The sequence below is a fragment of the Anopheles ziemanni genome, chromosome 3 (genome assembly GCF_943734765.1).
Source record: "Anopheles ziemanni chromosome 3, idAnoZiCoDA_A2_x.2, whole genome shotgun sequence".
NCBI lineage: Eukaryota > Metazoa > Arthropoda > Insecta > Diptera > Culicidae > Anopheles > Anopheles ziemanni.
Window position 1 is genome coordinate 13,906,583 of NC_080706.1, and position 13,430 is coordinate 13,920,012.

General features: G+C 43.1%; 3 protein-coding genes across 3 annotated transcripts; all 3 read left to right on the plus strand.

Moving 5' to 3' along the window:
* Positions 1-1,663: 1,663 nt before the first annotated feature.
* LOC131284150 (uncharacterized) lies at positions 1,664-4,205 on the plus strand. The gene is made up of 3 exons (XM_058313004.1): positions 1,664-1,687; positions 1,775-1,848; positions 2,531-4,205. Exons 1-3 carry the CDS (start codon positions 1,664-1,666, stop codon positions 4,203-4,205), a joined length of 1,773 nt encoding a protein of 590 aa, XP_058168987.1.
* A 1,046-nt stretch (positions 4,206-5,251) lies between these two features.
* On the plus strand, positions 5,252-10,455 carry LOC131284151 (uncharacterized). The gene is made up of 3 exons (XM_058313005.1): positions 5,252-5,269; positions 10,141-10,214; positions 10,284-10,455. Exons 1-3 carry the CDS (start codon positions 5,252-5,254, stop codon positions 10,453-10,455), a joined length of 264 nt encoding a protein of 87 aa, XP_058168988.1.
* A 1,234-nt stretch (positions 10,456-11,689) lies between these two features.
* LOC131287807 (toll-interacting protein-like) lies at positions 11,690-13,260 on the plus strand. The gene is made up of 4 exons (XM_058316890.1): positions 11,690-11,812; positions 12,197-12,322; positions 12,385-12,762; positions 12,830-13,260. The coding sequence occupies exons 1-4, from the start codon at positions 11,771-11,773 to the stop codon at positions 13,094-13,096; spliced, it is 813 nt and encodes a 270-aa protein (XP_058172873.1). The 5' UTR covers positions 11,690-11,770; the 3' UTR covers positions 13,097-13,260.
* Positions 13,261-13,430: the final 170 nt, after the last annotated feature.

The following is a 13,430-nucleotide window of genomic DNA, read 5'->3' on the forward strand; positions in this document are numbered from 1 at the left end:
TGTTGTGGTCTCTTGTTTCACTCTCACTGTTTGTAATAGATACACAGATATAGTTACTGGCACGAGATGGTGCACAACATGCTATGGAAGAGAGAAAGACAGAAAGTGCAAGTACTTGTGAATTTAACAAACAGCCAAACGTTTAAAGTTTTTCCTAAGAAATTTCCTTTCAGTATAAAACAAAACAAAAACAAAAGCGAAAGGAACTAACAAACTAACCTTCAGCCCTCCCATGTACATCTTTGTTACTATCGATCGTGCATTATTGGGCGTTTAAATGTGAACCGTAGCCAACAAAGGCGTGTAGCATGGTTATTTTATGAAGGATTAAATTAGGAAACACACGATTAAGTAGTTCGGGCTTGTAAGGAAGAAAATAGCTAGGCATTGGAAGGTGTATTCAAATAAATAAAACAGAGTATTAATAACAGAGTATGTAGGGTTGAATCAATAAGTCGCCCCATAAATTACGCTTACTGTCTGTATTTTAGAGACCCCAAATCCTGCCTTTCTTTAATTTCAACAAAAAGACTCTAAGCTCTTCTATGGATTTTGTTCGAGCAATATCATCTTCATAATCAACCATTTTTCGACAGGATTCATCAGGATCGTTCAATGAAATGATAAACAGTTATTCCCGCAACCATTTCATTTTTGTTTGCTATCTTCGGCTTATTCGAGCCATGTGAAAAAGTATTTACGATCTTCTTACAGTCGCATGTTCATACCATTTGGGCCAGTAAATTTTTTTCTATTGCATAAGAGAGATCGAAGGATCTCTTTGTTTGTAACAATAATAAAATTTATTACAGGATTCTATTTCTTCATTTAAATTTAATTGAAACTTAACATTGGTAGGATATTGTTTTATATGTTCAACAACTGGCTGAGTTGATATTCTAACTTTTCAAACACTGTGGATAAAAATTTATTTATAACGATCTTTTAAAAATAAAAAAAATATCCAAATAAATTTTAGCTATCCCAATGCATCAATGATACAATTTGTGTAATGAATAGTTCTCAATAGAATAACGAACTAGAGACAATCTTTTACGTTCATCATTTATCCTTTTCGCGTCGTCTTTAAGTAAACCTGGTGATGAGCAGGACAAAGTAAAGGAGGGGGTGGTAGGCAAACCAATCCGAGGAGTCCAACCGTTCGCAAGGGATCCATCTTTTTGCACGCCATAGCACCGTACCCCGCACCCGGTGGGGAGGCCCTCGTTAGCCGTTTCCACTCGATCGTTACGCTTCCTTCCGTTTTTGACGCCCTCGCGCGGACTAACGCACGGCAGGGGGGGGGGTGGCTCGCCGCCCGAGGAAGGTGTGAAGCGTTCCTAACTTGGTGCAGCAAATCGTCATACCACCATGGCCATTAACCGGCCGTCGCCACAAGCCTCTCGCGACCGGTGTGTATGTGTGGTGGGGCCTAAGGGCCTCTCAGCTAAGCGGTACGGTTAAGTTATAAAAACACTACCCAGTCGACGCATCCGAAGCAATCGCGTCTAGTCCGGTCGAGCTTTAGCGTACAGCAGGACGGACCCATAGTGAACAGTGTACCGTGGCTCGTAGTGTCCAAACTTAGCCGCTAGTTCTGTGGTTACGAAAACCACACAAGTGCCGGGTCACAAGCTCTAGCTCCCAGAATCGTTGCCTCACGATGGGATCCTGGTCCCGGAGAATAGTAAGTGAAAGAATGCTTGCTACACGACGTGGCACATCCGTTTCGGTTATGGTTTCTCTTATCGATGTATGTTTGTCCCGATTACAGTGCCGTTTACACTTCACTCAGCTGATGGTTCTGGTGCTGTTGGCAGGAGTCCTCGTAACTGGCAGTCGAGTAAGGTGAGTTTAGTGATAATTTGCCATCGGTGATCCTTAGGAGTTGATATCTGGCAATGCATGAACAATACATTATCAGAGTAATCAAAAGTGATAGAATAAAGTGAAATAATTAGAAAAGAAAAATAGGAATCGTTTGACGATAGACTATTAATTTTAGTACAAACATGTATTGAGCACTCGAAATGTAAAACTTATTTCTGTTTTTAAAAGAGGAGTATCCTGTCACTATTAAATGATTGCTTAAATTATTGCGGTGAAGTTGATCTGAGAAATATTTGTTTGAATATTTATCTGTGTTTGTGTGTTCACGAAATATCTCGATTGATTTCTATTCGCTCTGAGTAGTATGCTGAAATTTTTATGATGTATCTGGCAGTTTGACTCAGTTTTGGATAGGAACTTACTGAATCGTAGTAGTTCAATTATAGTATATTTAAATGCCATTACGTCAATTTATAATCATCTTGCACTCTTTTATTTTAAACTATACATTCCTCTGTAGTTCAATTTCTTTATTAATAATACTGGATTGAACTGACTTGTAAATATGTTTAAAAAAAGTATACACAGGAAGTAAATATTTGATCGCATGCTATGGTAATCTATGTCCGACTTTATCGGAAAAGATTTCAAGTAATAGAGTTTGCAGAACACCAAATGATCATCTCCCCCATTTTTACAGGTCTAAAAAACATCATAAATCTCCAAGGTCAGCAGTGGCAGCACGATGGCAATCCCGGACATCTCCCGACGGAGCACTGAACGCGATCCACGAGTCCGCCGTAAAGCCGGCGCCGTTTTCTAAATCTGCAGTACACGTTGGCGGCTCCATGAAGCGCTCCTACTACGTACCGACGGTGGCCAACCCCGAGACCAAGTTGCATCACTTCATCAACAACCTGAAGACGGGTATCGGGGCGTCAAAGCTAGCGCACGCCGTCAATGGCGTGACCGGAGCCTTCCAGCAGTCGGTGGCAGGCTTGCTTTCGGGTCAGAGTCTCACCAACAATGCATACCGAGCACCGGCCAGCGCCGGATACTACGGCACCGGCAACGAGCTCCGTTACGGACAACCGTTCGTCAGCAAGCAACCATCGACGGCCGGACACTTCAAGTCCCAGGGATACGGCCCCAAGGGAGGCCAGGGCAAGCCACGAAGGCATCCTCCGGCGAAGGCGGGCAAGTACGACGCACTGATGTCTGACCTCGGAATCTCCGGCTACAAACACTTCGAGAACGCCGTCATTCGAGATCTGGAGCGGCGCGAGGAGCTTAAGGTGGAAGCAACGATCCACACGCTGTTCCCGGAGGCCTCGGACGATGATTGGCGCCCGATTCCATCGAACAAAAAGCCTGCCGGCTTGGTGTCCAGCCAACAGGCAGTGGGAACGCGAAACCCGTCCGGACCGGAGTTTTCCGAGACGAAAGTGGTTCACACGCTGAAAGAGACACCTTCCGCCAAGAAGCCTGCCTTGGAGAAAAGCGTAGGCCGCCCGGTTAAGCAAAAGTCGGCTTTGACGGGACACGCCACACTAGGTTCGGTGAGTTCCAAGAGTACAGTGGCTCCTGCCCATTCCAGTGGACAGAAACATCGCGTCAAAGGATCGCCGATGGTAAAGGACAAACGTACCAAGGAGCGAACGAAGTGCTGGAACTGCTTCAACACAACGACAACACCGGTTAAGACCAAACAGCAGCCTTCATACTCAACCACCGCACGAGTTCCTACCACCGTCAGCAACCAGCAGCAGTCTCAGCGCTTCGGACCAACCTACGACACGACGATGTTCTTCGGCAACGACGGAAAGCCACCGGCCACCCTCGTCGGAGCCGTAGCCAAATCGTACAGTAACGTCGAGGTGCACTACAACCGTACACTCCCACCACCACCACCGTTCATCCCGGGTCCCTGGAGTCCGCAGGGACCGCTCGAGGTCAGTACACAGTCGCAGGCACCCCCGGTAACCCTCACGGAAGCGCCCGGAACCAGTCCACTCTACACGACCACCAAGAAGAGCTTCTCGAAGCTCGTCAAACCGTACGTTGGAAGCCTGGCCCTGGTGGCCGATGGCGAGGCGGTTACTTCGACCACCACTCACAAACCGACTGGCGGCTCGCAAGGGACGAAAGGCACCAAAGGGCCAGGGAGCAAGAAGCAACGCACGACGCACAAATCCGACGCCCATCGGAGACCGATCCATGGCAGCGGCGCCAAACCGCTCGACAGCTTCGGCGCTGGATCCGGCACGAGCGAGCTGCGGGTGCGCAAGAAGTTCGACTCCAAGTACAGCCGGAACCGCGGCACGATCAAGTTCAAGGATGCGCTCCAGAAGAACCCGGACCAGATCTACCGATAGAGCCAGGCTCTATAACACCGGCGGCGTGGTCGCCAAACCGATTCAGTAATTCCTCGTTTTCAGCTGTGTTTTCCGTATGAAAGGGGCGATATTAGTCGCTGCCGAGCTCCCGAGGCTGCAGAGAGCTGTGTGTACCATTACTACTTCGCATCGAGCCGCGCGGAGTGTCGCATGGAATCATTACTTTAAGATGTCGCTTATTTATATGCAGTAGATAGCAATGTAAGGCCCAGCATAGACCAAAGTCCCACCAAAAGCGGTTAAAGCGGACGATAGCTTCCTAGAGGATCATAGTCAAATACTTAAAATAGTGCTTACGATAAGAAACAAAACCCCACACACAAACACACGCTTCGTTTCCTTAGGTGTTTCTTCATATACAGTTCTTTTTGTCGCGCATGTCGTTTTCTACCGAACTCTTTTTCTCGATACCCGCTTCATGTGTCTATGAATAAAAAAAGTCGGTTACTTAACGTTGTCCTACGTTGTTTAATTTTCCAGCGAAAGCAAGTGTCAAAAATACGAATGTTTAAAGAAACCTTTAAAAACTAGCGACCGACGAAAGACTGTACCACAGCTTCGGAGAAGTTACGCAATTTCATTTTTCAGCGCAACTTTTGTGACAAGGAAAAGGCTAACAGTATGACGGCGAAAAACAACACACAACACACGACCTACTTTACATGCCGACGTCATTTGGTGCGTTACAATCATTATGCCTGTGACCACCACCGTTGATTACGTCTTAGTTTTTTTTGTATTTTCGGAAATCTCCTTTCTCTGTACGAAAATTATCATTTACAATGTGGTCAGTCTGGGGTATTTGAAACCATTTTATTCTCCACGCTATGATTGTCTTATACATCTTGGAAAAAACTGGAACACCCATGTAACATTTTCCTTGTAATTTGAACTCCATACTCTAAGAAATTAACCTTAACCTTTAGTGGGAAAAACATCGTTGCAATTTAAAACAATGCCTGTCTTTTGCTTTTAGTGAAGGTTTATCTTTAGCCATCGGTTTCATAACTAATCATGACCTAAAAATGGCGTGTTCCAGCGAAGTAAGTCCTTTAATCAACCGAACGAATTTCATGAATATTTCACTACGTACAGTTATACCAGCCAGGTTAATTAATTGTATACTTGGTGGCTTTTATTGGAACTTTACGTTATAATAGGCAGCTCAAAAACTAATCGGCTTTAAACCTAAAAAAAAGCTAAATATACCTCCGGCCACATTACTAGAGGGTGCGGTGCTAAATTATCCATAATTGGCCTTCGCTAGCTCACCATTGTCGATGACATCGACTTCTGTTTTTACTTTCATATACTAAAGTGCACCGCACCGGATGCCCAAAGCACGGTTTAATTTTCTTTTTCAATGGTGTACTTCTTTTCTCCCTGTTCCTGTTTCTTACATCCTACGGTTCGTTTTCCCATTCGTATCATGCATGAAAAGCTAACCACGGCGCCGGTTTGTGGCATTGAAGTGAGAAGCAAATAAGCAAAAGCGCTGGGCTGCCATTGAGTGACAGTGAAAGTGGCTGCGCACGATTGGGTGGGCTGCCCGCCAACCATGCCGAAGAAAAACCCCATCGCGATGTGTGCGTGTTCGAGCTTTAATCATTGCGTGAAGAAAAACGAAGGCCGAGGGATGATGACAAAGGTGGATGAAACGGCAAAGCGAGAGGAAAACGATAAAGGCACAGTGATGAGCATCGGTACGTCATCATACGTCAACCGAAAATTGGTTTGTGTAAGGAAAGTGTTTGAACAAACCTGTTAAACCAAAATTTATATTATTTTCATTTTTTTATTCACATTTTAGATTATGATTAGAATAAACTTTCTGTTGGTAACGACTGTGACTGTGAAAGAGATAAAAAAAGAGAACCTTAACATAGTCTTGCCATTATGCAAGCGCAATCAACATCTTCAGCGACCGCAGAAATGTTTACCTCCCATACCATTCCGCTCACTGATTGCCGATGATCCGTGCACGTATGTGTGTACGCGTGTGTTTTTACCACTTTTCCACGGTCCGTGCACCAGCGTGCACCGTGCATGCGGAAACGGAAATTAAACGTTAAATCTTGCACCGGCACATAATTTACCATTTTCAGCTACCGATCGGATTGGCGGCCAAAGGGGAAATTAGGAAGCAGAGCGAGCGAGAGTGAAATAAAAACAAAGCGACAAAAATTAGATGGGAAGAGCAGATCCTATGATTTGATGAAAATTGTATCGACGGGCTGGGAGTGTTTTTTTTCATGATGATCGGATGAAAAAATTTGATTCGAAAACGCGATGTAGTTAAACGTCTGCACGTGACAAGTAACCTAGTAATTATTTGCTGGAAAATTCGACGCCACATGAGTTTTTTTATAAGATGAACGAAAATGCATTAGCGTTTTCTACAATATAACAAGACGGAACGAATGCTACCGGAGTAAGGAGTTTGCAACAAAAGACTTCAACAGACGCACAGGCAACGAACCGCGTATTTTGTTGTACCTGTAACCGGTGGGTCGTACCTCAACAAACAGTGGGCGTTGAACGGTAAAGAAGCGCGTACTTAAAAATGTTCCCAACGTTACATATCCACGCACTTGCGGATTAATTTATATCGGGCTAATTGGGGCGGTTTGTTTACATTTATCATTAGCAAAAATCGATTTCAACTCGGGCATGCCGCTTACACCAAAACGCCTGCCGCTGAACATACAGTCGTATTATCGCACACAAGACGCATCGATCAACGCAGTTTACCTAAAAGTCCCTTCGCGCTACCCAGGTAGGGACCACACAAGGTGGCGCGCAATGAAGTGTGAAGATAAAGTGGCCCACGTAATCCTCAGGTTCCGTAATCGCAACGTCTTTTTGAGGAATGTCGGAAGGAAAACAAATTAAATCCAAACAATTAAAGCAACAGACGCTACCAAAATAGGCGCCAAACAAACACCATCAACCCGAGCATCACACGGTTTTGCCACGATGTAGACAAAAGGGATGGCACACGGGTGAAGACGGCATGCAAATGGCGGCGTAATTGATTACGTGTCACTTTCGTTACGGCGTGAATTTCACACCAACGAGCGGATCGATAAATCTCAGCAGGTTTAAGTATGCATCGATTTCAAAGCAATGTATGCGGGGTAAAAGGGAAAAATATTTCAATTTATCTTAACGAATTAATTGACAGAAACGCCGTAAGAAATTGTGTTGCAAATTGCAAATAATAAATAAATGTATATGCATCGTTCCTCAAGCTTATCCAACCATGCAGAAATATTACCATTCTAATGTTTTAATCGTGTTGCAAAATTTCGAGATTATTCCATAACCGATCCGTTCGTTTTCTTTTCCTCCCCGTCATGTTCCTTGGAATGGAAAGGTCTGGTGTAAAATATAGTAGTTCCATGTTGTTTTTATTTTTTATTTTTTCATTTGCCACAACCACTGGAACATGTCCCGTATCTCGGCCACTAGGAACAAGTTTGGCCTAGTGTATATGGATGCACAGCAAACGGAACAGGAATGACCAAGCGCGCAGCACGATGATTACATGAACATTCACAGAAACAGTACAACATAAAACGAAACTGGTCCACAGATTAGACGAACCTTTCCAACTCTACGGTTATAGGATGCAATGAAAGTAAAACCTGCCGATGTGAAAGATGTGTACCCGCTTGTCCGAGCACCGGCAACCGGACCAGGGACGGGTAGGAGCTCTTAGGCGATGTAGGAAATATGTAGTGCCATCGAGTTTCGTTTGGCGCGACAGCTTTGATACAATCAACACTACCGCGAAACAAATGTGTGATGTTTTTTTAAACTTCGTGACATGGAAAGATTGGCCTCGTTTCCGAACGCCAAATGGAGATCGAATTGAATGGATGGGAAAATCGAAAACTTAGCCACCCTTTCTCGATTCAATTCTTATGCTGCTCGGTTCCGTTACATATTTCGAAAACGTGTGTTTCTTTTCCCTTTTGTTCTGCTCGATTTCCCGTTTACATCCACACAGTAAACATAGTAAAAGCTGATTTCCGCTTACTTTAACTGCTCTGACAGCTGAATCGGCACTAGACAATTTAAATAAGCACTTCAGTGGTCTTCTATTAGTCGTCTTTGCTGTTCAATCCTGTGCGAGGATGGTACTTGTTGATGAAATACTTAAACCCTGAATAAATACTACCCTTCAGCCTCGAGATGGGATTGTGAATAGCTTTCGACTCAATCATATCTGATCTGTTGTTGGTTTCACATGTTTTATACTTGTTTCTGATAATGGTCATGAACAACCCAAATCCTTATTCAATTTGAGGCTGATTGTTGGCACATGTATTTTTTACTCTTGTACTGGAACATTCCGGCCTTTTCGTTTCTTTTTCCTAAAAAAACGTTTGGGAGTAGGATGGAGTATGATTTTCTTTTCTCCACCATGCCCTCGTCGGCCCGAATTTTTTACGTACACCACTTGTGAACCTCCCTTCCCGCTCGATACCATGAAATCTTTCGGTGGCCACTCTTTCTATCCGGCGGAAGGGACGTTGAAAAGCGGCATTATTATTAGAGGAGCACATTTGTGCCTGTATGGTTTTCGGCTGGTACGAGATATGAGGAAAAGAGAGTGCTTGAATGTGAACGGAGGGTAGCACGGGAGGACGTTTCGAGGGGTAGAGTTTGAGACTCACTGAGTGATAACATTGGATTGTGTTCGTTGGCCAACCCCACCTGCAGCGTCAGTAGCAGCTTCTTCCGGGGGCGCCTCCTCTCTGCTCAAACCTCTTATGATCGTCCAACGCAACTACCACCCCCTGCCAACCCATTTGGCAATAGTTCCCGCCCGGACGAAGCCACCGAAGCGAACCAAGGATTGAGCAGCAGCAGCAGCAGCAGCCGTCTCGGGGTGGTGGACCAGGTCTTGGAGTGGGCTTGGAGTGGGCTTGCCCGACCACTCGAGGTTCTCTTTCTCCCTCGCGCCCACCACTGGGCGCTCGTGGATGCGAAAGTAGATATTTAAAGATCGGTCGTTTTTAAAATCTGGCCATAACAACCGCGATCAGCTGCGAGCTCGAAAGACAGACGACCGGAAGAAAAACTCCAGCGAATGCCACGAAACTAAGCGCGAAAGAAGTGACTGTGAGTGAATCTGTAGATCTGCGTACGTAAAACCATTGTGCTAGTGGCCTTGTTTGGTGTGTGTACCAGTGCAAAAGAACTGAATTGTTGTGCAAAGCGACCTAAATTTAAAGAAAATAGTTAAGTTCTCACTCAATAACTGTGTTAAAAGCGACGAAACATGAAAACAGCTACGAAAATTGTAAGTAAACGTGAAGGATTATTCATTGGTTGATACTCCTTAAAACCTTTACGACCAGGCAGTCAAAGTGGTTTCCCGCCAAAACCGGAATAAGCCAAGCGATTTGTGCTCAGTTGTTTTACTTGTCGACAACGAGAATGTTTTCAACCATGATCGGATTATTGCTAAATAGTTCCATTAAGTTCTACGTAAATCGGAGAGAAAGTGTTTTACGATTTTACTGTTTTGGCAAATGCCAAATGAACGACACGTGTTTAATTTTGATGCACAATTGAGCTACTGAAAAAGGAAAAATCTTGTAAGATATATAAAAAACTTGTTCGATTTGTAAGTTGACCCTATCATGGTCCTCTGAAAAAAATTGCTTTGTTGCAGTCCATGTTGTGCAAATTAAGTATTACGCGTCTGATCTTTGAAAAAAGTTTTTTATATTAGGCATCTGAACCTTAATTAAATTAAAAATTTTATAGACACGTCGACGGTCAAGACGAACTGGAATAGTAAACTTAGTAGTAACTTAGTTTAAATAGAAGATCTAATAGAATAAATTTAGCTAAATATTACGAAGCAATTAACCACTTTCCGATTTTGTATTTTTCCCAGATTGTTGGCCTTTTCCTCATCATGACGCTGCTCGTTTGCGCCTTCGAAAGCCACCCAGTGCCTGATCATGCCAAGTGAGTTTAGAATTTTTATTTCACCAATCTTGACTTAAAACCATGTTTTAATACATCCTTTCCGCGCAGGATTCGTATCCACGTGCCCATCAAACATCACACGCATCTGCACACGAAAACGGTCGTGAAAACGGTCCACGTCGGGATTCCGGTAAAAAACGTAAAATCACACGACGACGAACACGGCTGGGAGTATGGAAAGAAGAAGAAGGGTGCCTCCAGCTACCTGTCGTATCTGTGAGCATGGGCCAGAGGCACGAAAGTGACCGGTGAATGTATTTAGGCTTTTGGAACCAAAAAGTAGAATTATCAATAAATAATAGGTACAAATATAGCGAATGTTCGTGTTCTACTTAAAAGCGAAATATCACATACTTTGAGAGAGAAAGGTAAGCACTTTTTTATTAATAAATCTGTTAGCAAGCCACATTACGAAGCTTTACATTTTAGATAGTGTGTGCTCAATGTCCATTTTTTAACAGGAATCATAAATTTTGTATACTCTGCAACTTGTCGTGGCAATAATTGCAAAAACCCTTAAAGTTTTTGGTGTCCTATACTTTATCATTTTCTTTACAGGTCTTCAGAAATGCTTGTCTGTTCTTGGCTTGCAATAATAGTTCTTTGTATGGGAATGGGAAATTTGTGTTCTATATAGTATAATGAAGGACTCGGTTATAGTAAGGATTTGAATCAACGCCATAAAATCAGACATTTTTCTGTTGTAAGTTTACTATTTTGTTTAAACTGATCAGAACAAGTTGGAAATTTAAACATTAAAATCCAACCAAGGTTTCTGTACCAATTTCCCATACAAAAATTTGTTTCGGGAACTAAGAATTGGGGAAAAATATTGGTTAAAAAAAGTTTCTATTGCCATTAATTTGAGGGGGTTTCTTATTTACATACGGCCACACAAACTTATGAAATTAGTTGGCTATTTCAATCATTATTTCAAGCTGTGACCAAGGTTTTTGAAACTTGTTGATGCCAGTTTGGCGCGCTGCAGCTTTGCTCTAGTGGTGGGTAAACCGAATCCCGTGAAACAGTCAAGATACGATATAAATCATTCAGTGCCGTTCTGGAAATCGTTTATCCTAATCTGAATCCCCATCAAATCACGACAGATAACTCACCTTATCCTCAATACAAACATGCTACTATTTTTCGAACCTAAGTTAAATCGTCCAAAACCTTAATCTATGTCCAATCCATTCTAACCAGCGCCTGAGTCGAGAAAACTGAAATCAATCACATAAAACATCATAAACTGAAACAAATAAAATCTGATTCGAATCCCAAACAAATCAAATCTGATTCAAACCCCAATCTAATTAAATTTTTAGAATCCATCAGATGGGATTCGAATTTTTGGAATCCGTCAGATGGGATTCAAATCTTTGGAATCCGTCTAGGGATCGAATCTTCAAGTCTTCCAAATTTCGATTTTGCCAACACTAGACCAAACTGTGCCATTTCAGCGTTGTGGAAAAACAGCATCCAGCTGTTAGTTTTGTTTTTGCCATTTTCAGAAAAGATCGATCTTTGTAAACACGATGGAAGAAGTGACTCCACGATCCAACGAATACTGGAAACGAGTAAATTCCCTACATTACGATAACATGACCCTACTAACGACACCTGTGATCGTTCTTTTATCTGTGTCGTTCTTTATCAGTGATAAACATAATAGCTCTAGAAGGGCGATGAATCACGCATAACTCGTCTATGCTGTGACGAAGTAATAGTAATTCAATAAGTATTGCAGAAGAATTCTTGTTCTAATCCATTTTGTGATCTACAAACAATAAACTCCCTGCAACGGTGTGGTATGCGCATATGAGAAGCCTCTCAAGTGCGTTATTATCAATGAATCAGACGAAACAGCAAATTGCAGTGTTGTAACACAAACAACTAAATGATTATTTTCTTTGCGTATGAGTTTTGAGTTTAATCGAAAAACATTCTTTTTTAATTCTTAGGCTTATCTCGGCCCGCTGCCGGATGAGTTTCTACGTGTTACGACGGCACAGGACATTCAGGAAGTTTCGGACAGACAGGCGGCTTTGGCGCTACAAAATATTCAAAACTCCTACACGCCGTACATGGTAAAATCATCGTTCGATCTAGGCAAATCCTAGTAATTATGACTACGAACCTATGCTTTCAGGCTCCCAACTTTGTCGGTCGTTTGAGCATCACCGTCGCGCAAGCGAAGCTGGTTAAAAACTATGGCATCACAAGAATGGACCCGTATGTTCGCCTCCGAGTGGGGCACTTCGTGTACGAAACTCAAACGGCAACGAACGGTGGTAGGAATCCACGCTGGAACCGTGTCATTCACTGCCAGCTACCGGCCGGAGTCGATACGATCTCCCTTGAGTTGTATGATGAATGTAACTTTTCCATGGACGAGCTGATTGCTTGGGCCGAAATACGCATTCCACAGTCGGTGCTGCGGGGAGAAACCCTGGAAGAATGGTTTCCGCTTAGCGGAAAGCAAGGCGAGGGCCTCGAAGGTAGCATCGATATGGTGATGAGCTTTAATGTGAGTATAAGTACGGATGGTAATTGTAGGAGTGGTTTAGTAATGTTTCTGCAATTGTTTTCCTCAGAATGTCGTCGTTCAGCCTCGAATGATACAAACCAATGCACCGGTTGTGTTGGTCCCAAATGTCGCAAGTGGCACACGGATGCCTGTTTTTGTCGCCCCAAATCAGCCGCAAGTAGCCCGTCCTCCTCCTGTACTCTCCGAGGAAGATTTGACCCGCATTCATGAGATGTTTCCGCAGATTGATAAAGAAGTCATTAAATCAGTTGCAGTGGCTAACAACCAAGACCGGGATGCGGTCATCAATGCGTTGCTACAGATGAGTAGCTAAATGTTACATGAAAACTGCTAGTGAAAGTGTTTAGCTTTGCCTGTGCGGATTCTCTTTGCAGTGGATGCAGAAGATTTTATTGAACCCTTCCAGTAATCGTTTTTTTCTATTTTACCATCAGCTTCTATATGTAATAAATAATCATACGCTAACTCTATAGACATCAATGCAATTTGAGCGTTTTTTAAGTTGCTATTTAAACGATATCACAAACGATTCTTCATAATACCGTTTTCACAAACATTTCCTTCCAAAAATACGTAAAAATATTCCACATGATTCAATGACACTGTCAGAATAGTAGCTAAACAAAACCGACAGCATTTCACTGCCA